The sequence below is a fragment of the Artibeus jamaicensis genome, unplaced genomic scaffold, assembly GCF_021234435.1.
Source record: "Artibeus jamaicensis isolate MK-2021 breed Jamaican fruit bat unplaced genomic scaffold, CSHL_Jam_final contig_851, whole genome shotgun sequence".
In the NCBI taxonomy this organism is placed as follows: domain Eukaryota; kingdom Metazoa; phylum Chordata; class Mammalia; order Chiroptera; family Phyllostomidae; genus Artibeus; species Artibeus jamaicensis.
In genome coordinates this window covers 78,119-100,279 of record NW_026521986.1, presented here as the reverse complement: position 1 = coordinate 100,279, position 22,161 = coordinate 78,119, and the positions used below count along the sequence as shown (strand labels likewise).

At 37.7% G+C, this 22,161-nt stretch overlaps 1 protein-coding gene across 10 annotated transcripts in view; it reads right to left on the bottom strand.

Moving 5' to 3' along the window:
- The window catches only part of TMEM260 (transmembrane protein 260), a 59,854-nt gene that overhangs the window by 12,191 nt on the left and 25,502 nt on the right, over nucleotides 1-22,161 (bottom strand). For 7 of the 10 annotated variants that reach the window (XR_008393003.1, XR_008393004.1, XM_037139553.2 and 4 more), the window contains 7 exons: nucleotides 17,821-18,015; nucleotides 14,703-14,743; nucleotides 11,721-11,804; nucleotides 10,424-10,538; nucleotides 8,753-8,922; nucleotides 6,419-6,590; nucleotides 3,147-3,295 (listed from right to left, as the gene is read on the bottom strand). Coding sequence is in view for 8 of the 10 variants with exons in the window: in XM_037139553.2 (XP_036995448.2) it covers nucleotides 3,147-3,295; nucleotides 6,419-6,590; nucleotides 8,753-8,922; nucleotides 10,424-10,538; nucleotides 11,721-11,804; nucleotides 14,703-14,743; nucleotides 17,821-18,015 (926 nt within the window). In the remaining 2 variants the exon portion in view is untranslated. The remainder of the gene's footprint in view (nucleotides 1-3,146; nucleotides 3,296-6,418; nucleotides 6,591-8,752; nucleotides 8,923-10,423; nucleotides 10,539-11,720; nucleotides 11,805-14,702; nucleotides 14,744-17,820; nucleotides 18,016-22,161) is intronic. The other 3 variants (XM_037139563.2, XM_037139588.2, XM_037139574.2) reach the window with 2 other exon arrangements.

Here is a 22,161-nt window from a genome sequence, read left to right as displayed (position 1 = left end):
TTATAGTACATGTGCCCACTAAAAACATTTTAAAGGATTTGTAAAAAGGTTAAGAAAATAGTTTTGTAATATTCAATGCAAAAATAGGATTCTTCCATATTGTGATTTCAACTCTGTAAAAAATATGCATTTTTGATATACTGGTTATTTCTGAGTGATAAGATCATACTTTTTCTAGTTAAAAATAATTTATTATTCTATAATAAATAAATGCTACATTTTAAACTAAAGACTTTATTTTAAGAACCGATACCATCCTCTTCACACTGGCCAGAATGGCCGTCATTAACAAATCAACAAACAAGTGCCGGTGAGGTTGTGGAGAAAAGGGAACCCAGTGCACTGTTGGTGGGAATGCAGATGGTGCAGCCACTGGGGAAAGCAATATGGAATCTCCTCAAAAAATTAAAAATGCAACTGCCCTTTGATCTAGCAATTCCACTGCTGAGATTTTATCCTAAGAACCCTGAAACATCAATTCAAAAGAACCTTTGCACCCCAATGTTCATAGCAGTGCTATTTATAACAGTCAAGTGCTAGAAACAGCCTAAGTGCCCATCAGTAAATGAGTGGATCAAAACCTGTGGTGGTGGGCTCTGTCGTGCAATGGACAGGGCACTGGACTTCTAAAAAACTGTGGTGCATTCACACAACAGAGCACTATGCAGCAGAAAGAAGGAACACTCCCTTTGCAGCAGCGTGGGTGGGACTGGAGGGTATTATGCTAAGTGAAATAAGCCAAGTGGTGAAAGACAAATACCATATGATCTCACCTTTGACTGGAACGTAATCAACAAAACAAATAAGTGAGGAAAACAGAACTGAAGACATGGAAACAAAGAACAAACTGCAGTAACTAAAAGGAAGGGGAGGGGGATAATGGGGGAAAGAAGGGGAAAGATCAAGTCAAGGTACATGTATAAAGGACCCCTGGACAAAGACAATGGGGGTGGAGGACTGAATGTGGGAGGTTGGGGTGGGTGGGGCAGGGGAAAGCAATGGGGGGGAAGTGAGGACAACTTGTAACTGAACAACGAAAAAATTAAAAAAAATAAAAACCTATAACAATAAACAATATTTATCCTGTGGCCTTGCTTAGTCAGAAATATTAACAAAAATGTATGGGTCAGAATGTTCATCACTATGCTGTATTACAATAGAAAAAATACAGAAACGACAGCAATGTCCAACAGTAAAATACTTGTTAAGTCATCATGAATCTACGTGAGAACACTATACAGCCCAAAAAGATGTTAAGGAACGCTTTTTATTCAGTGCACAGGAAAATGCTCATAATAAAATATGAGCTCAAGAAATAATTGACAGGAAACTGAGTATTATTCTGGCTATGTAAAGTATATTATGCAAGTGTATATATGTGTATATATAAAGAAACAATTTCTGTTAAAAATAAATGGAATCCCAAAAAGTTTCCTGAAGTGTCAACAGTGGTTGTCCTCAAAAGACAGATAATATTGATCTTTTTATACTTGTCTGTATCACCCTAGGGTTTTCACAAGGAGGGTGAGCTATTTCCACAGGAGGAAGTGTGGGGAAATGCCTCATCCATGCCGACAGAACAACCCCCCCACGACCTGGGCCCGCCACCCCGACGCACTCATCCCCTCACCCAGCAGCCCGCTAAGCCCTGGGCTTTGAGCACACTGGGCCATCCCCAGCTTCCCTGGAGCCCAGCACATCCTCTCCACGACTCTGCACATGCAATTCCCTTAAACCAGCCTTCTCCCGCCCACTTGAAAAATTCTATTTGGTCTTTAGGTCTCCAGCATTTTGTATGTACTAACATCATCACACTTACCAGATGATTTATCTGTTTCATAGTTAAGATAATACCTGAAACCATATTGAAAAGGGGTAATAGCAGGGACCATGTCCATGCAGATGTGGCTAGTATAGCTGTCTGGATACTTTGGACACCCAATACGTATTAAATAAATACTGAGTGAATACCCCGAGGCAGAATTAATTGCTTCCCGAACTATGCTCACAGAATACTTAGCTAAACTGTCAGTTAAACCCTTCACTCAGCAGACACACACTGGACACTGACTGTGTCTCACACTGTACAAGGCTTTGCTAGTATAGAGCTTATCTCATCATGTCACGGCCAGTTGTATTCATATCTATGTGTACATACAACTGGATTGCGGTCTACTCACATTGGGAACTGACTCTCCTTACACTGCCGGGGCCTGATATAAGATGGAACATGGTAGGGTCAATAAATTTTTGTGAGGCTGAATTAAACACAATTAACACACACAGAGACACAAATGCCTGTGAGGGGATGTTAATGGTTCTCAGCATTTGATTCCAACACAGGACAGTCATGTGCTGCTCTCACAGCACATTCACGCCCGCTGCCTTCATATTACTTCCTGAGCCACAGTGAACTTCAGACTCTGGACACCAAAAGTACATTATTATGTCCTTAGTAAGGGATAATTTAACTTTGCAATTTACAAAAAATTTCTGAAGTCCCCTTTATAAAATAATAGAAATCATGAAGTAAGTTTTTCTTCTTCACACTCTGGACAATCCCAAGCATTTCACAGACAGGAGACATGTTCAACACTATACCGTTGAAGGAGTGACTCATTCTTGATCTTAACTACGAATAATTTTATGTTCTTAAGTGTAGAATTCACAACTCTCACATGTTATCTCAGCCGATATAACTGTAGGTGTTCTTATTTATAAAACTGCCTTATCCTTTATAAAGAAATCCTTAAGCTATTTTTATGTAGTGATTATTCCTAAAAAAAAAAAACATGTCCTTTAAAGGGGGCCATGGTGTTGATCGGGGAAAACTATAATTGCTTGCAACCTACCTGCAACGACTCCAAGTAGGCCGGCACATCTCCAATTTCTCTGAATTGTACTAAGATCTTATTTGCTATTCTTGCTAATCTGTCTTTAGTTTTCCTTTATCCAGAACAATAACATTTATTTCTGCCTGGCCTCATTTATGCACAGATATTCAATTTAATTACAAAGATAATCTCGCTGGTGACAGGAAAATAGGTGCAGAAAATTGGTCTTTTGGATGAAGCACAGCTGCTACACAAACAATTTTAGAACAGCTTAAGATTTTAGAAAAGCTATTATATTAAAAGAATGCTTACTGCTTATTTGTTTCAAGAAAATGATAAAGATTAAATGTGACCATTCCACTAGGTAGTATTCCTTCCACAGGATTCCACCGGTTCCCAGGAAAGTTAACACCTGGTAAATGCTTTGCCATCTTGGGTAAATACCACTCATAAGTCATCATCTGCCAGAAAAATAACATATGATGTCATGCTTTTATTATACTTCTTTAAAAAAAATAAAATTCAGCAAATACAACAAAAAAAGTTCAAAAATGTAGATAGGCTCATCAAATATAAACATAATTGAAAAATACATACAAGCACAACCAAGGTATGTGGCACTGACCACTCTTGTGATGACTTAAGCCTTAGATTTCATGTCTTAAGTCATGACTGTCATAGGTAAGGTCAGCATCTAGTTTCATTCTGCCTCCATGCATGTCACAGATTATCCAGAATGACCTTCCCCATTCTTAGACCTAGAGAATGTGTACTCAACTTTCAAAACCAACTTAAACATCGCTTCCCCTGCGATGCCCTCCCCGGTTCCCACAGCAGACTGATACGCTCCTGTAGCACTGGTACCTGCCTCTGCTACAGCTCCTCGCCTATTTCTTGCTACACTATGAACTCCTAGAGGGAAGGGACTGCTTCTTCTCATCTTTGTGCTCTACACCTAACACACTGCCTGGCATAGAATAGTTCTCAAATTATGTTTGCTGAAGTTGAAATGTCTTTGATGGCGAGACTAGACAACCTAGGCAAAATGAAGATGTGCCATTACTCCATTCTTCAATTCATTCAAAAAAATAAGGGGGAGTGGAAATGGGGGGGAGGTGGGGAGGGCTGTGGGGGTGGGTTGGGATGGCAGTAAAAGGCAGAAAACTGTACTTGAACAACAATTAAAATAAAAAGAAAAAACCACCAGGAATGCTCACCTAATAAAGAAGATATAATCCCTGCCCTGCAGAAGCTCAATCATATGATAATCTAGGCTTCAAAGATAAAAACCTTTTTGGCATTAAATTATCTGAATCTATTAGTATCTCCAAATTCATTATATAGCTTGACATTTAAAGTAAATCATAAATATCAGAAAAAGTCATTTCTTAGTTCTATAGTTACCTGCAGAAAAGCTGCCCCAGACTCTGTCACCATTGAACTGCCTATAGTATCCCAACACCAACTATCTTCAGACTCCTTGTTATTTGAGATTAAAATACTCCATAGGCTAAGCTACTCTTAATCAGGTACTTTGTTTCTCGCATTCAAAAGTATTCTATGTTTATATGATGATCATTTCAAATTTATAAATAAGAACGCAGAGGCTCTGAGAAGAAAAACCTTTAGAGTCAGGAAGTGACAGGATGAGGACTTGAATTTAGGTCTAATTAACACTGAAATCTATGGGGCAGCAGGGGTGGAGATGGCAGAGGGCACGGGGTTGGGGTAAATGGTGATGGAAAAAAATACAATAAAAATATACCAAAAAAACCCCAAACATTGAAATCCATGCCTCTCAACTATAGTAGCTGCCATCCCAAACAGTACTTAAAAACATACTGTGATACCATATTATCAACAAATAACCTAGCTTTTGTCAGAAACTAGCCTGCAGATCAAATTAATAGCTACATTAGATATGAATGTAAACTGCTCATAAAAATGCGTCATTGGTATATTTCCCTATATTTATACATCTGTCTATAAAGTTTTATCCAAAAAGTTTTAGCTGTTTATTAATTCAACAAAGTCTGTTAAATAAGCGTGCCTCATAATTTATTCAACCAAACTAATCACAGTATTTTTTTAAGATTAAAAAGTTCTCTTTTCCTGAGAACTGCTCTAAAAACAACTGAGCATCAAAAAAACCAGATAATCCAATTACAAAATGGGCAAAGGACCTGAACAGACACTTCTCCAGAGAGGACATACAGATGGCCCATAGACAGATGAAAAGATGTTCAACGTCACTGATCATCAGAGAAATGCAAATTAATACAACAATGAAATACCACCTCGTACCTGTCAGAATGGCTACCGTTAATAAATCAACAAACCACAAGTGCTGGTGAGGATGTGGAGAAAGAGGAACCCTTTTGCACTGTTGGTGGGAATATGACCTAGTGAAACCACTGTGGAAAGCGGTATGGAGATATCTCAAAAAAATGAAAATGGATCTGCCTTTTGTCCCAGTGGTTCCACTTCTGGGAATATATCCAAACAAACCCAAAACACTAATTCGAAAGAACAGAAGCACCCCTATGTTCACTGCAGTGTCATTCATTAATCACCAAGATATGGGAACAGCCCAAATGTCTATCAGTAGATGAGTGGATAAAACAACTATGGGACATTTACACATGGAATACTACTCAGCCGTAAAAACAAAGACAATTTTACCCTTTGCAACAGCATGAATGAACCTGGAGAACACGACACTAGGTGAAACAAGCCAGTCAGAGAAAGACAGATACCATATGATTCACTCATGTGTAGAATCTAATGAACAAACTGAAATAACAAGGAAAATGGGGACAGACTCATAGATGGAGAGCGGGATGACAGCTACCGTGGTGGGAAAGTTAGGGGTGGAGGGATGGAGCAAAAACAAAAAAGCACTCATGGACACGGACCACAGTGTGGTGACTGCTGGGGGGAGGAGGGTAAAAGGGAGTTAAATGGTAATGGAAAAAATACAATAAAAAGATTTTCTTAAATCACACAGATTTGTTCCCTCCTCAGTATTTATGGTTTAAATAATAAGTCTTATAATTTAAATAGGTTTCTTCAGTTCCAGAAGATTGTTTTAATAACTTCTAAATTTTCACAAGCCTCTCCAACAATATTTTTTCTATTAAACAACAAAGTTTACAAAAAAATTCTATAGCAGAGTTGTAGTTAATAATTTCTACTTTGAGTGAAATGTTTACTTACCTGCAGTTTGACTTATTTTATATTCAACCTAATTTATTTTAATCCCTGAACCAGCGGGCAATTTTAATTTGAATATAACAGAACAGTTTAAAAATATTTTCATGGTTTGTCATGTGAACTAGAGACCTAGGATATTATTCAAATCTAACATGAAACACATTCTTAAAACATTCAGTTTAAATAATGAAGAAATAACTCATATGATTTATATCATTAGTTAAAATAAACAAAAGAATGTCATATATATTCTGCCTAAGAGTGATTATGATAACTGCATCCATACACTATTAAAAATAGTTTTTAAAACAAAATTTTAAATGATTATAATTACTATATTCTAAATATTAACAGATTTTTCATATACTTACTTCCTGATCCACTAATGAAATGTCTGGCCTCAGTCCCTCACAATAATGCACGTAACGGAGAGAATTTCCTGGCAAATCTCCTCTGAGTAAGATAATTGCATCAGGAGGCATAGAGGCTAGAAGGTTCTTTGCAAATTTATCAATCACATAGTTGGTCTTTTGGTCACAAATGCTAAATAAAAGAATGAAAAACACATTAAAATAGCAACATATTGCTTCAGTTTTAATAAGACCGGGCTTATTTTTGCCCCATTCCTTTCCCATCATACAATCTATATTTACTGCTTCAAAGTATTCAAATTTATATTTTCTAAGAACATGCTTGTATTTGAAAAGTGAACATGATCATGTGGGAAAAAAAGAGCTAATGTGCAATTTAAAAAATCAATGTATTGTTTCGCTTCTAGAATTTATAACTACTTTCATCAAAATAAAATCATTTAGTGCTCAAGAACTTTATTTTCCTAAAAGCGTATCTAATTCACTAAAAAGAATTAAGGTTTCTGATTCCACTTAGAATTTAAGGTAATTTCATGCTAATTCCCTTTAGGAACATTCAGAAATGCAAAAAGAGCCCTGGCCAGTGAGGCTCAGTGGATGGAGCACCAGCCTGCAAGCTGAAAGGTTGCTGCTAGTTTGCTTCCCAGTCAGGGCACGTGCCTGTGTTGCAGGTCAGGTCCCCAGTTGGGGGTGTGTGGGAGGCAACCAATTGATCAATGTTTCTCTTGCACATCAATGTTTCTCTCCCTCTCTTTCTCCCTTCCTAATCCTCTCTATAAAAGTAAATAAATACAATCTTTAAAAAAAAAGAAATCTGCCAGTTTCTGGAAAACAGGATGACATCTGTCTAACTCTTGCAAAGTGGATCCTTGGCACCACTCCCTCCCTTGAACCGCAGGCTCCTGTGTTCCTCACTCCCTTCCCCTCCCTCGCAGACCGAGAAATCATTAGGGAATGAGACCAATGAGAAGGTGGGCAAGGGAGAGGGGGTTCGGTTGCTACTTCTCTCCAGACATCATAACAAAAGCAGTACAACTCCCTTCAACAATCAAGTGCACATTCTACTTTCAAGAAAAACTAGCATGGATTCTGAGCATTTCCCATAAAAGAAGACTGCAAGAGTAAACGTTTAAGAAAAAAACTGAACAAACCATATCCTTCCTCCTGTTCTTACCAGGTCCATTACATTTAATGGTACTGAGAAACACAGCCTAAATTTGAATCACCAGGTTAGTTATCACAAAGCAAATAAACACGTCCAGGGACAAAATACCATCCTTGCTTTGGTAACTGATGAGACAGTTACCTCACGGGAATCCTCGCTTTGCAGGGGGATGCGTCACATTTCACCACCCGGCAACGTTTCTATCTATTCCAGCCACCGCGGGCAAATAAAAGAATCAAAACAAGATAAAACCACCCAGCCTGTGCTGACATCCCTGGTCTTGAACATGGGTTGCCCTAAAGACCTGAGCCAGGTGAAGACTGGGGCAAGAAAACGTTGGGTAAACACACAGTGTGGGCCTGGCCAATGCTTCCTGAGCTAGCGATGGAGCTGGGTCTGGGGGTCCCACCCAGCCTCTCCTGGTGACGCGGCATTCTAACCCTGGCTCTACGCAGGCATAAAGAACATCGGCTTTTAGAGTTAAGTTGGAAGAGGAAATTCAACCTTGTAAAATACCCATTTACTATTTATAGAGTAAAATATGAATTTTACTGTTAACAAAATTCCAATGAACTCTTCTTCTTCTGCAATGTTTACTCAATACTGCTGGAAACAAACTGACATCTAAACTTGGACATCTCTTATCACAGACTGAGGTTTTTGTTAGAACGGTTACTTAAAAGATTTTGAAAAATACACAGAATACTAATAATGCCTAAGGGGTAAGAAACTTTAGAACTTTCTTTCAAAATAATTAATATCCACTACTATAGATGAACTAGATAAGGACCAGGCACTACTCGGAAGATGGTATCTTTGAAGCACAGACTGAATTACTCCTGGGCATATGAGAAGCCCCAGATATCTTTACTCACCATCTAAGTGGTCTTTTACATGCACTGCAGATTCTACAAGCTATCTCTAGGGTTCCTTAGAGGAAAACATACAAAGAGTGCACACGCACCAGCGGAACCTTTGTTTGCAATGCCCTGAACCGCACAACACTCATGCTGGGAGTGCGGTTCAAAAGTTGAAGGACCACGGCGTTCAGACCATGCTGTCTCCCTTTGAAAACCAATGGATGTCAGAGAGAAAATAAAGTCTTAGAACCTAACTATCCAAAGTCTCTAGCTTGAGTGCTACCTTTCATAAAAATAACCACTTCTTACCTGTAATTAGAATATATTTGGTAAGTTACAAAAAGAGCTGCTGAAAGCCATTCCAGACACTGAAGCCCCTTGGTGTGCAGCACTCGGCTACTCTCCGACGCAAGTGCAGCCAGCCCGATGCCAGCGAGGACGGCCACCACAGCATTGCTCTGCATCCAGAACCGTTCCACCTGCCAAAGGGGCACACAAACAGTATGTCCAATTGGCTGATTTGCAAACAATCTGGTATTTATCTATTTTTAAAGTATATTGCATATACCTAGTTGCTTATGGCTGCTGTCACTCAGGTCTCATTAATGGACTTCCCCAATCCAGCTTTATGTTACTTTAGTTTTTGATTTTCAAACATTCCTTCTTTCCAGTTTGACATGTGAATCTCTCTTTTTGGATGTATACATGCTTTGCGATACTATGACCTTCACGTTGAACTCCTGCAATGTGTGGATCCACAAAGTGGATCCTTACTCCTGATGTTCCCTTCCACGTGCAGAAGTTCCACTGGTTTAACACCCCTGGTCTCTCTCTGCCCTCTCACTTATTTCTTCTTGTAGGACTGCAGGGACTGAACTGACTGGGCAGTCTGGGAGCTGGGACTGGGCTTGCATAGCCCTCCTCTTTCCTCTCTGTCTTTCACTTGGGAATGAGCTGCCCAGAGGAAGCACTTGTCCAGGGGCAGACTGGGCCCCTGAGGCACCAGTGGGGTGGGGAAGGCTTGCCCTGTGCAGCATTACCTGTGACTACTGGGTAGGTCTACCTATTCTGGATGCAGGGCGAGAAGCCCTCTTGCTCACAGACATAAACCACATTCTCCAATCTCAGCATTATCAGAAAGAAAGGTGGTTCTCCCACTCGTACTGGTACCTTGTTTCTCAAGTGATTCAGAAATTGTGATTAAATAGGCTATTTTACCAGGCCACTCGAACACCCAAAAAACTGTTTCAGCTATTACAAAAGAGCTATCTGCATTTACAGAGTTTCTATTGTAAAGAGAACTCCAGAAATGGCAGCCAGGGAAAAACAGAAATGTGGCTGCTCTTTTGCACAGGCCTGAACTGGTGAGGTAAGAAATAATAAGTAAAATGTGTTGATAAGAGCCCCTGATTACAATTCATATTTCTTTGCTGTTTAAAAAAATTTCAGTTGATATACAGTAGTACCTGTATCTATCTATAAGTACACATATAAAATGACTAACTTAAATCTACCTTTCATGTATTTTTCTATTTAACTATTGTGTTATCAAAACAATACATTTTTTTCCTAAAGAGAGGCCTTTGCCTTTTTGGTTCAATTTAATTTTTTTTAAAGATTATATTTATTTATTTTTAGAGAGAGGGGAAGAAAGGGAGAAACAGAGAAAGAGAAACATCAATGTGTGAGAGATACATCAATTGGTTGCCTCTCAAATATCCCCAACTGGTGACTTGGCCCGCAAATCGGGCATGTGCCCTGACCAGGAACTGAACCAGCAACTTTTTGGTTCACAGGTCAGCACGCAACCCTCCCAGCCACACCAGCCAGGGCGTAACTTTTGATTTATAATAATGTATATGCAATTTTAACTATTTCTGAGATAATCTTCCTTTCCACAGGATTTATGAGAGACAAGAATCATATTGGTACATACTTCAAAAAGTTTCTGGTCAAAGGATATATCTAAATAGAACTTACCACACCCATGAAAAGTGGTTTTGAAATATCTAAATTTGCCCTCCAAGCAAAGAACACTGAGTAAATGCAAAACATTCCAGTAAAAAGCCATACTAATGATGGGTTCTGTCTGTCCCTATAAAAAAGTTAAAATATATGTCTGAAATTATTTATGTACATGAATATCACCAATAATATTACATAGTTTTAAACTATAGGAAAATATTTAAAACTTTCCATTTTTAAGTAGGAATAAAAAAGGATCTCAGTTTTTCAAATCCGAATTGGAGTAGATAACTAAAACACAGTAATACACTACACTGTATATGTGCTATAGACAACAGAAAGTATGCAGCAAAAGATATAAAGTTAAAGTTTACGGAAGATATACAAATGATTAACCTTGTTAAATTTAAGATACACTTAACACATGCAAAACAAAAGGATAATCTTACGCATCAAAATAATAAAATGACAAATTTCAATATTGGCAAGAATAAGGTTGTATACGAATATATGTTGGTACAATATTTAAGAAAAGTAAATTTGATAATTTATATCAAGAGCCTTAAAAATATTCCCATTCATTATTCAAATATTGATCTAGTAATTTCACATGTAGGCATATATCTTTAAGCAATAACCAGAAATGTGGATAAAGATTAATCTATAAAAATGCTTTGGCATCATTTATAATAGTGAAAAAAGTAGAAGCTATCTAAAGATCCTCAATAGGAGAACATTTATTTTCCTAGGTTATAAGACGGACTATTATACAGACATTAATGTGATTTAAAATATTTTTTATGATATAGGGAAATGCTTAAATTATATTGTTAAGTATTAAAAAATGAAACTATTAATGTATATACATGTATACATTTATATAAAAATACATTTGACAAACTAGAAAGTAAAGGGACAAATCAGTGAAGGTTGGTAGTGCTATTTTTTTAGGTTTTCTTTTATCATTGGAGGTTATTTTTATCTTCAAAGAAATTCAAATAATTGTTTGCTTCTTTTGAAAAGCAATAATAATAATTGGATATGGGCAGAGTAAGGGATCAAACCAAAGTTTAAGATATTAAATGACTTTTCTAGTTAAATTATAATACTTGGCTCAATTTTTCAAAATCACTAATTTGTAATCAGGAAAAAAAACCTGTCAAGAAAGTAATACATATTTTCTCTTATAGAAGTGGTTAGAGACATTTATTTGGAATGTAAAATATTAGTGGTAGTGTTCTACAATGACATATTGAACATATTAATTTAATTAATAAACATAGGGAAAATACTGGAAAAATATATTACTTACTTTCTTACTAAACATATATTAGCCCAAACTGCAAGGGCTTGAATGTTGAATGAGAGCTCAGTCCTCATATTTGTTACTTGAGAGCTGTAAAAGACAATCTAGTTTTTTGTTTGCAGAAAACAAATCTGCTGATTGCAAATAAAACTTTCTTTGTATAATGCATAATCTGAATAATTTTAAGGGTTGAAGTCAGATTTGAAAATCATTTTGTCTTCTTTCAAATTCAGGAGAAAAAGTACCTTAAGAGTTAGAGAGTTTTAAGATATTTTCCAGTTGTAACATTTGGTCACCAACTTATTTAATTTGGGATAGCATCACAACAAATAATTCTTCAGTGTTTGTGATACTGGGGTGCTCCTGACTGGTCTGAGAAGAAGTCATCTGAAATGGGTTTGTGAACTTCACGGCTTCAAGTACTTAGTAACTGAAGAGAAAATTAATTCAAATCATTTTTTGCAGATTCAATCATGAATAAAAAAAGAGAAGTGATCTCCAATCATTCTTTCCTGGGTTACCTTCTTCCTTAAAAGGTTTCTTTGTTTTCTATATTATTTGGTTCAAAAATGTTCATGGAATCTCGGAGGAATGTATCCTTTATTCCTTACACTTAAACTAAATTCTTCTATTAGGAGTCCCATAAACTAATTAACTAATAAGTATGTTCCAGGTGGTATCTGAGTTCTAAGATAGCTCTAGCAATCTCCATTTTTTTGAAAAAGAAATGATTCTGTACACCATCTCAAAGAACTTTCTTCTCCCTACCAACAGTTTCACTGGAGAAAATGCGATGCCATAATTATGGAAGCCACACAATGCGCATTTTACTAATGGAGACTCATCTACTATGGGAAGCTGTCCTTACTCATTTTCAAATACACTTGAAAAATTGATTCCAGAATGGGGGCCATTTCAGGCCATTCTTCAAAAGGAATGAAGTCAGTCTCAAAATTAATTCTTGGAGATCTGTTGCTTAAATGTAAGCTCTGAAACATGGTCACTGCCTAGGGTTAGATTCCATAATTGCCTTGTACAGGATTGCAATTTGAGATATGCGTGGGGACAGAATTTAATTTGCTTGACTGGCAAAGGGTAGATGATTAGGCTCCATCATTTTGAAGGATTTTCTAGTAAGTTAATTATGAGTTCCCTTTCTCAACACTCTTGTCCACCTGACACAATTAAACACTGGAAATTCTCTCACTCAATCAGAGAGTGCAAAGAGTAGGCCTCCATTTTCACATTCTGATTTGGTTCGAACAAACAGTGAGCGGCCATCATTTTTGTCTGGTCTTTTTTCTGGGCAAGTAACCAAACTGCTATTAATTCAATGTAAAGGAGGCCTTTACTTACCCAACAGATGACTTTTATGTGCTACTTATAAAAGTTAGATGTGTGGTCTAGGATTGCTCTCGAGAGTTCTTTGGAGTTCAGGTGAGATTTGTAAAAGCAAAATATGCCAACAATCCTGAATGTGATAACAACTCCAAAAGGTAGAAAAGAGCAGGCAGTGAGTCTTTTGGTGTGGAGCAAAGCAGGACAAAGTAAAAGCCCAGAGACAATGGCAAACCTGCCTTTATGTTTCAAAGGGAAACTGAACAAGATGCCACCTTCTCCAGCAAAAGAGAAAAAGGGGACATAAAAGTCTCCATCAGACATACAAAGAAATATGTAAAATCAATTGTGAGAACCACCAAAGGTTATATAAGAATAAACTGGTGGCAGGAAAATATTTTCAAGATATAGTATAAAATAAAAAACAAAAATAAATCAGCATGTACACTGTGGGCAAATGTAGGTTTTCAGCTGTGAGTATGCAAAATGGAGTTTACTCTTATATGACTATTTATTTATTATTTTTCCATACAAAAAACTGTAAACCTATTTTTGTCCACCCTTGTATATTATGATCCCATTTTTTAACCAAAAATATTTAAAATATTGGTAGAATACATAAAAGCCTTAATGATTAATAATAAGGGTTATCTCTGCATGCTGGAATTATAGTGTCATTTTATTATTTTTGCTTAACTATATTTTCTAAACTTTTCATAATGACTGTATATTCTTTTTAAGGAAAGGAGGGGGAAGGCCATTTAAAAAGAAAAGAAGGAAAGATGGAAGGAAGAAAGCAAGCAAATAAACAAGATAGAAATTGTGAAAACCCATGAACTGATTCATACATAGAGTGGAAATATTCTCCCCATATTTTTCAAATGGTTTTCGTAAAGTCCTGAGAATCCCCAATTAATAATTAGATATCACTTTAGGCTTGTAGATAACTATCCTTCCCTAATTTTATATTGAAAATTATTATAAAAATATTACAGGCTTTGTAAGGATATTTTTCAAATTGTCTTAATCTGTGTAGGTTTAAAAAATATATTAACCCATTTTCTAAAAAATGCTTGTAGATAGTATAGATGAAATACATTTTCTTGAGCTGGCTTTTAGTAAGGTTGAATGTTAAAAATATGTGAGTCAAAAGACGAGTATAAGGACAGCCTAAAGGAAAAGGTTTAGGAGACATTTAATCAACTCAGCTCCAAGAGTTAAAAAAGAAAGGATAGCTCAATCCAAGATACCAAGAAAATAATTGTTCCAGTGAATAAATACTATGTTATAAAATGTCTGTGGAAGGAAGAGGATATATAAAATCAGGATAAGGCATAATTACTTAATAAAGCAACACGACATTGGCTAATTTTCTATCAAGTGAAACATGAAACATTTTAGTTCCTTAGGTCCTATATAATCTCCCAATAGTCTCATTTGCTGTTGCATTTACTGCTCATTTTAAGTTTTCTCTTATTGAAGGGAATGGTAGAATATTTGACAATATGCAAAACAACTGTTAACTGTATGGGTGAAAACTACTCACAGACACACCACTTCGCAAAGAGAGAAACTCAGAAATCCTGAAAACCATTTAATGGAACCAACAGAAAATTAATTTAAAAACAGTTTCAAGTATTTCATACTCACAGTAAAATTTCAGACATACTGGATCCTATTTCAGATTTAGCCTAAACATAAATGAGAAAAGTTTATTTGCATAAGCATTAAACTAAAACTGTTAGGATACTGTATCTAACTACCTTGACTTAAAAGACACATGCTTTAAATATATAATGTAACATCTCCATTCAAAGTCTTTACTTCAGAGTCTTACTGAATTTTTAAAGCAAAATCAGTGAAAACTAAACATGGACATCCTTTAGGAAGAATTTCAGATATAATAGTTGTCTAAAAGTCAGTTAAACCAACTCAGCAGAAATGATTAACACCTTACTGAATTGATAGACTTCACACTTTTTTAAAAACATATTTTATTGATTATGCTATTACAGTTGTCCCATTTCCCCCCTTCATTCCCCTACATCCCCCTCCCACCCACATTCCCCCCCTTTAGTTCATGTCCATGTGTCTTAAGTTCTTTAGCTTTTACATTTCCCATACTATTCTTGCTCTCCCCCGGTCTATTTTCTACCTACCATCTATGCTACTTATTCTCTGTACCTTCTCCCCCCTCCTCCTCCCACTCTCCTGTTGCTAACCCTCCATGTGATCTCCATTTCTATGGTTCCGCTCCTGATCTAGCTGTCCTCTTAGATTGCTTTCGTTTTAGGTGTGGTTGTTAATAACTGTGAGTTTGCTGTCCTTTCATTGTTCATATTTTTTATCTTTTTCTTAGACAAGTCCCTTTAACATTTCATATAATAAGGGCTTGGTGATGATGAACTCCTTGAACTTGACCTTACCTGAGAAGTACTTTATCTGCCCTTCCATTCTAAATGAAAGCTTTGCTGGGTAGATCAATCTTGGTTGTAGGTCTTTGGATTTCATGACTTGGAATACTTCTTTCCAGCCCCTTCTTGCCTGTAAGGTCTGTCTTGAGAAATCAGCTGACAGTCTGATGGGAACTCCTTTGTAGATGACTGTCCCCTTATCTCTTGCTGCTTCTAGGATTCTCTCCTTCATTTTAATCTTGGCTAATGCAATGATGATGTGCCTTGGTGTGTTCCTTCTTGGGTCCAACTTTATTTGGACTTTCTGAGCTTCCCAGACTTCCTGGAAGTCTATTTCCTTTGCCAGATTGAGGAAGTTCTCCTTTTTTATTTGTTCAAATATATTCCCCACTTGTGGCTGTTCCTCTTCCCCTTCTGGTACCCCTATAATTGGAATGTTGGAATGTTTAAAGATATCCTGGAGGTTCCTAAGCCTCTCCTCATTTTTTGAATTCTTGTTTCTTCATTCTTTTCTGTTTGGTTGTTTCTTTCTTCCTCCTGGTCCACTCCATTGATTTGAGTCCCAGTTTTCTTCCCATCACTATTGGTTCCCTATGCATTTCCCTTCATTTCACTTAGTGTAGCCTTCATTTTTCATCTAATTTGTGACCAAATTCAACCAGTTCTGGGAGCATCCTGATCACCAGTGCTTTGAATTGTGCATTTGATAGGTTGGCTATCTCTTGGTGGCTTAATTGTATTATTTCTGTAGCTTTAATCTGTTCTTCCTTTTCCGCCTTTTTTTTTTTTTTTGTCTTGTCACATCTGTTACTGTAGTAAGGGGCAGAGTCTTAGGTGTTTACCAGGGTGGGGCAACCCAGTCATGGGGTTGTGATGCTGTATGGGGTGGGGGTGCCCAGAAGGAACAAAGGCCCTAGCTCCGCTCTCTGTTGGATTTCAGTCCCTTCTGCCACTTCCCACAAGCAATCTGGGCCTTTCTGTTGCTGATTCCCGTGTGGGTGGGCTTGTGTGTGTTCTAGGACCCCATGGGTCTCTCCAACAAACTCTCCTGTGAGGCTGCGAATCTCTCCTTCTGCCTCAACCCCCACAGGTATTTTCAATCAGTGTTTTCAGGCTTTATTTCCTGGTGCTGGGACCCTGGGTTGTACGGTCTGTCTCGCTCCCCAGTTTCGCCTGGTTTATCTGCATGTGAATGTAGGACTGCCCAGTCAGCCAGCCACTTTGCGCACAGTGCCCGGCTTCACAATCACCACCTTCTCTGGGTCTGCCCATTGCCACCCTGCTCCTGGGGTCTGCCCGATGCCGACTTGCGTGCCCCGAGTTTGTCAACTGGTGCCTTGCATGCCCAATGCCACTACTTTTTTTGCCGGGGCCCCTCTCCACCTGGCAACCCCAACTGTGCACCTCCTACTGATCTGGATGAATGTGTCTATTTTAACTCCTTGGTTGTCGGACTTCCATACAGTTCAATTTTCTGTCAATTCTGGTTGTTATTTTGTTTCTAAATTTTTTTTGTTCTTATTTTGGTTGTGGGAGGAGGCACAGTGTGTCTACCTATGCCTCCATCTTGACTGGATGTATTGATTGTTTAGTTTTTGCATGGCTTAGAATTTTGTATAAATGGTGTTATTTAATATGTACTCTTCTGAGAGTTGCCTTCTTAAGGCACAAAAAGCACGAACCATGAAGAAAAATCTGGTACAATTGTCTATATTAAAATTTTATTTTAATAAAAAAAATCACCTGTTTATCCTTTTATTTTTCAGATAACCTTTACTGCAACCACTTTAACATTTTCCCCTAATTTATGTTTTAGGGAAAACAAGTACCTTTGAACTTCTAAACTTTAGAACATACTAAATTTCATACATTTAGGGAAATTACATTTTATAAAGCATTTACACATAAGAATTACACTAACCACTAACATGAACACTATTCATCAAATATCTAAGAAGAAAGTTTTGGTCAAGGTAAATTAAAGATCTTGAGGGGTTTTTTTTCTTTAATCTTTTCCAAACACTTTAAATCAAAGACCAAGAGCTCAGAGTGACACCGGCACAACAGAAGTGCTCCAAGTGCTGGCAGCAGTTTTTTTTAACACTTGTCATCCTAAAAATAATTCAAAATATACAATAGTGTGATGTCAGGTTAAGTGATTCCATTTTTTTCCTTACACATATTGAAGGCCACATTTCAATGGGATAGTTCACTGCATGAATAACGGAAATGAAAATTCTACATACTGTCATTGATAAACTTGTTTCCTTTCTTTTTTTTTTTCAATAGAGGTCCAGGTAAAACAGAGAAGTTTTGGCACTTATTCCTTAAAAGGGCTTTAAATATAAATTTACCAGATTGAATGTTCCATACTCTTCTCTGAGAAAATGAGTCAAAAATCCTAGCAGCGTCGTCTGGTCTCCCCAGGTCCAGCGGGCTTGGTTGAGGTGGGATGAGACGGGGAGGTAAGCGTAGGGCAGCAGACCCGCGGAGAAGTACAGACTCAGCTTCACCAAAGACCCCGGGGACAGTTCCTGCATCAGAGCACACTGTGTTGTATGACAATGTTTATTCTACTTGATTCATCCTGGAACTTCAAAAACACATCTAGAAAACTATCAAATGTGTTTACTCAGAGCTGATCTCTCAATTTATATTAAGTCACCACAGAATACTATGTTAAACCTCCTGAATACCATGGATTACTGGAAAATTGCAACAGCCCGAACGCCTCTGCATGGCAGATCAAATCTGAATGAAGCAGATATTATAAGCAAAGACTCATAAGTGCCATGTTTGTTGCACCTGTTGCGTCTAAAACCACGTCATGATAGCTGCACTGCACGACGGGGAAGAGCCGCGTGGCAGTGATGAAGCTGCTCAGGTGATTTTGAACGTGCGCAAAATCCTGTCCTAACACCAACTCACTCCATCTCTCTCATCAGGAACAGACTTTAGCTCTATTATGATTATACATTGATAATATAATTCTTCCTACAAGAGTTTTGGGCATTTCATGGAAATATTTGGCACAAATGAAGCTAACTTTTAAATAACCTGCTAGCTTACCTAAATGCTCTTTATTCTCAATTTACATACAAAATGGAGGACTAAAGGAAATTTGTTGTTCTATGTAACAATCTTATCTCTATGAGAATATATTTCTCATCTGCACATTTCTAAAACAAAGGATAATACTGACAAATTCTTATAAAGGTTAAGCCCTAAAGAATTCTGATGTACTACTAGAAAGATTCAAATAGTGGTCACTTTAGTAATTGGGAAAGGAGGTCTCTTATGGATATAATCATTGGAAATCCCTAATTTTCCCTTTAAAAAAGGGAAATTCACATGTGACAATAAATACAAGAACCAAAATTCACATTCACCAGTCATAGGCAGTTGCCTTATATTAGTGTTTTCAAATAAACATTCCTAATTGATTATGGAGTGCTTTTATTATTGTACTGATTTCATTTGATATTTCTAACGTGATAATAAGATGCATAAAAATGATGGCATCAAAAGGGGGTAAGAAATAACTAACCAAAACAACAGGCCTTTGCTATTCTTAAAAGTTGTCTTAAAGAAAGTAAATGTTTGTATTTTGGCAGTTTATTACAAAGATCAATTTAGAATGAGAAGATGCAATGCTGCAGAATTTCCCTTTTGTGGGAAATAAACAGGGAGACAGCTACGTGAGTGCTCCTTCGCAGGGTCCAGGAGAATGCTTCCAGGCTGCACGTGTACTAGGATCACCTGGAGAGCTTTTCAAAAGTATCAGTGTCTGGGCCTCACCCTGGATCAAGTCAGAATTATTTTAGGGTGGCAACACACGTACATATCCACACACATAAATACACATACGTAGATATATACATACATTTATACATGTATACACATATCCACACACACTTACGTCTGTAAAGCTTCCCAGATAATTTAAGCGGCAACCAGAATTGCAATGAACTGACCCAGGACTTCTTCCTCTGCCTCAAACCCAACTACCCTTTCACAGGGTTGGTGGACCTTCTTTTCTAGCCTCTGTTATTTAAAGAATAGAAATAAAAGGTCCTTTGAGGAGTCATACTTCCAAAAATGTCATCCTTCACTGGTACCTGACCTTAGTACAGGGCCAATGGGCTCTCAAAGCAGCCTCGTAACAACTCTGATCCTGCACGTTTTACACAAAGCATATGGGCCTCCTCTCAATCGACTAACTCGAAAATACTTGGCTGTTAGGTTCTTGCCAGGGAATGTACTTCTCTGACATTTGAATGTACCTTCTCCGATGTCAGAAGCCTGGCTAAGAGTGACACCATTCAGCTGGCAACATAGATCATCCCTAACTTCCACCCTCCTCACAAAAAGACCAACCAACAACGATCCACAGACAAAACACCACTGTGAAAATACCAGGATCCAGGGTGAGGCTGAAGCACGCCCCTGGAACACGGAGACTGGGAAGGACTGCGTTAGAAGAGACTGCATCCGCCTTCTGCAGGCCAGCACAGCGCTGCGCGAAGAGGGCACCCCTGGGGCTATGCTTTTTGCAGGGGGAAAAAAGGGCCCAGGGGGGCATCCAGCTCCTCCAGCATTGCAGGATGCTTTCCAGAAAGCCCACTCTAGTGTCACCTCATGGGAACTGCTGGGGACATCTGCAGGCCTCAGTTACTGAGGATCAGAAAGATAGAGAAGGGAAGCTGAGCTTACAAAGCAACTGGTACTCAGATCTTGGGAAACTGTATTCCTGCTTGCCTGAGCAGATTCTAGCCAGCAGTTCTGCCCATCTGCAGAGCACCCTAAAAAATTCTGATTTACTTGATCTAGGGCATACCTTAACATAATACAAGTCATATATGACAAGTCCAAAGCTAACATCATACTCAATAACGAAAGGTTGAAAGCTTTTCCTCTAAGATCAGGAAAAACGTAAGGGTGTCCACTCTTACCACTCCTATTCAACATAGTATTGGAAGTCCTAGGCAGATTACTTAGGCAAGAAAAAGAAGTGAAAAACATACGAATCAGCAAGGAAGAAGTAAAATGGTCTCTGTTTGCAGATAACAGGATCTTACATATAGAAAATCTTAAAGACTTCACAGAATACAAAATCAACATGCAAAAATTAGTTGCATTTCTATACACTAACAATTAACTACCCAGAAAAAAGAACATGACCCCATTTATAATAGCACCAAAAATAATAAAACACTTAGAAATAGAATTAACCAAGGATATGATAGATCTGTACACTGAAAAACTCTATGACTCTGATAAAAAAAAAATTGGAGATGCAAATACATACATAGATATCCTATATTCATGGATTGAAACAATCAGTATCATTAAAATATCCATACTACCCAAAGCCACCAACAGATTCAATGCAATACCTATCAAGATTCTAATGGCATTTTTTTTAAAACAAAAATATCAAAAAGAATCCTAAAATGTACACAGAACCACAAAAGATCCTAAATAGCCAAAGAAATCCTGATGGACAAAAAAAAAAAGACAGCTGGAGGCATCACACTTCCTACTTTCAAACTATATTATAAAACAGTACGGCACTAGCATGAAAACGGACACAAAGACCATGAAAAATGAGATAGTCACATGCAAAAGGATGAAATTGGACCCCTACCTTACACCACTCAGAAAAATTACCTCAAATGTATTAAAAACTTAAATGTAAGCTCTGAAACCATAAAACTCCTAGAAGAAAATGTAGGAAAAAGCTCCTTGACTTTAGTCTTGGCAATGATTTGCTGGATGTGACACCAGGAGCACAAGCCATAAAAGCAAAAACAAGTGAGTGGGACTACGTGAGACTGAAAAGATTGTGCAGAGAAACAAAGTATCAACAAGATGAAAAGGCAACCTGTGGAATAAGAGAAAATATCTGCAAACCACGTATCTGATAGGGGGTTAATATTCTAAATATACGAGAAACGCACCAAACTCAATAGCAAACAAATAAAAACAAACGGTCTGACTAAAAAAAATGAGTAAAGGACCTGAATAGACATTTTCCCAAAGAAGATATTTAAACTGCCAACGGATACATGAAAAGGTGCTCAATATCACTAGTCATTAGGGAAATGGAAATCAAAACCACAATGAGATATCACCTCACACCTATTATAATGGCTACTATTAAAAAGACAAGAAATAACAAGAGCTGCTGAGGACAGGGAGGAAAGAAACCCTTGGGCACCGTTGGTGGGAATGTAAACCGATGCAGTCACTTTGAAACACAGTATGGAGGTTCCTCAAAAAGTTAAATACACAACTACCGTGTGGTCCATCAATTCCTCTTCTGGGTACATGTGTGTATCCTAAGGAAGTGAAATCACTGCCCCTGTGCGCTCCTGTTCATTGCACCATTATTTATAACAGCCAAGACATGAAAACAACCTCAGTGCCCATTGACAAATGAAGGGATAAAGAAAATACAGTAACTATATCTTTATCTATACACATACACATTGGAATGTTGTTCAGCCATAAAAAGAAGGAAATCTTGCCATTTGTGACAGACGACATAGATGGACCTTGAGGGCATCATGCTCAGTGGAAAATGTCAGAGAGAGAAAGACAAATGCTGTATGATCTCACTTATATGTGGGATCTAAAAAACTGAACTCCTAGAAACAGAGTAATCGGTGGTTGCCGGAGATGGGGGTCATACA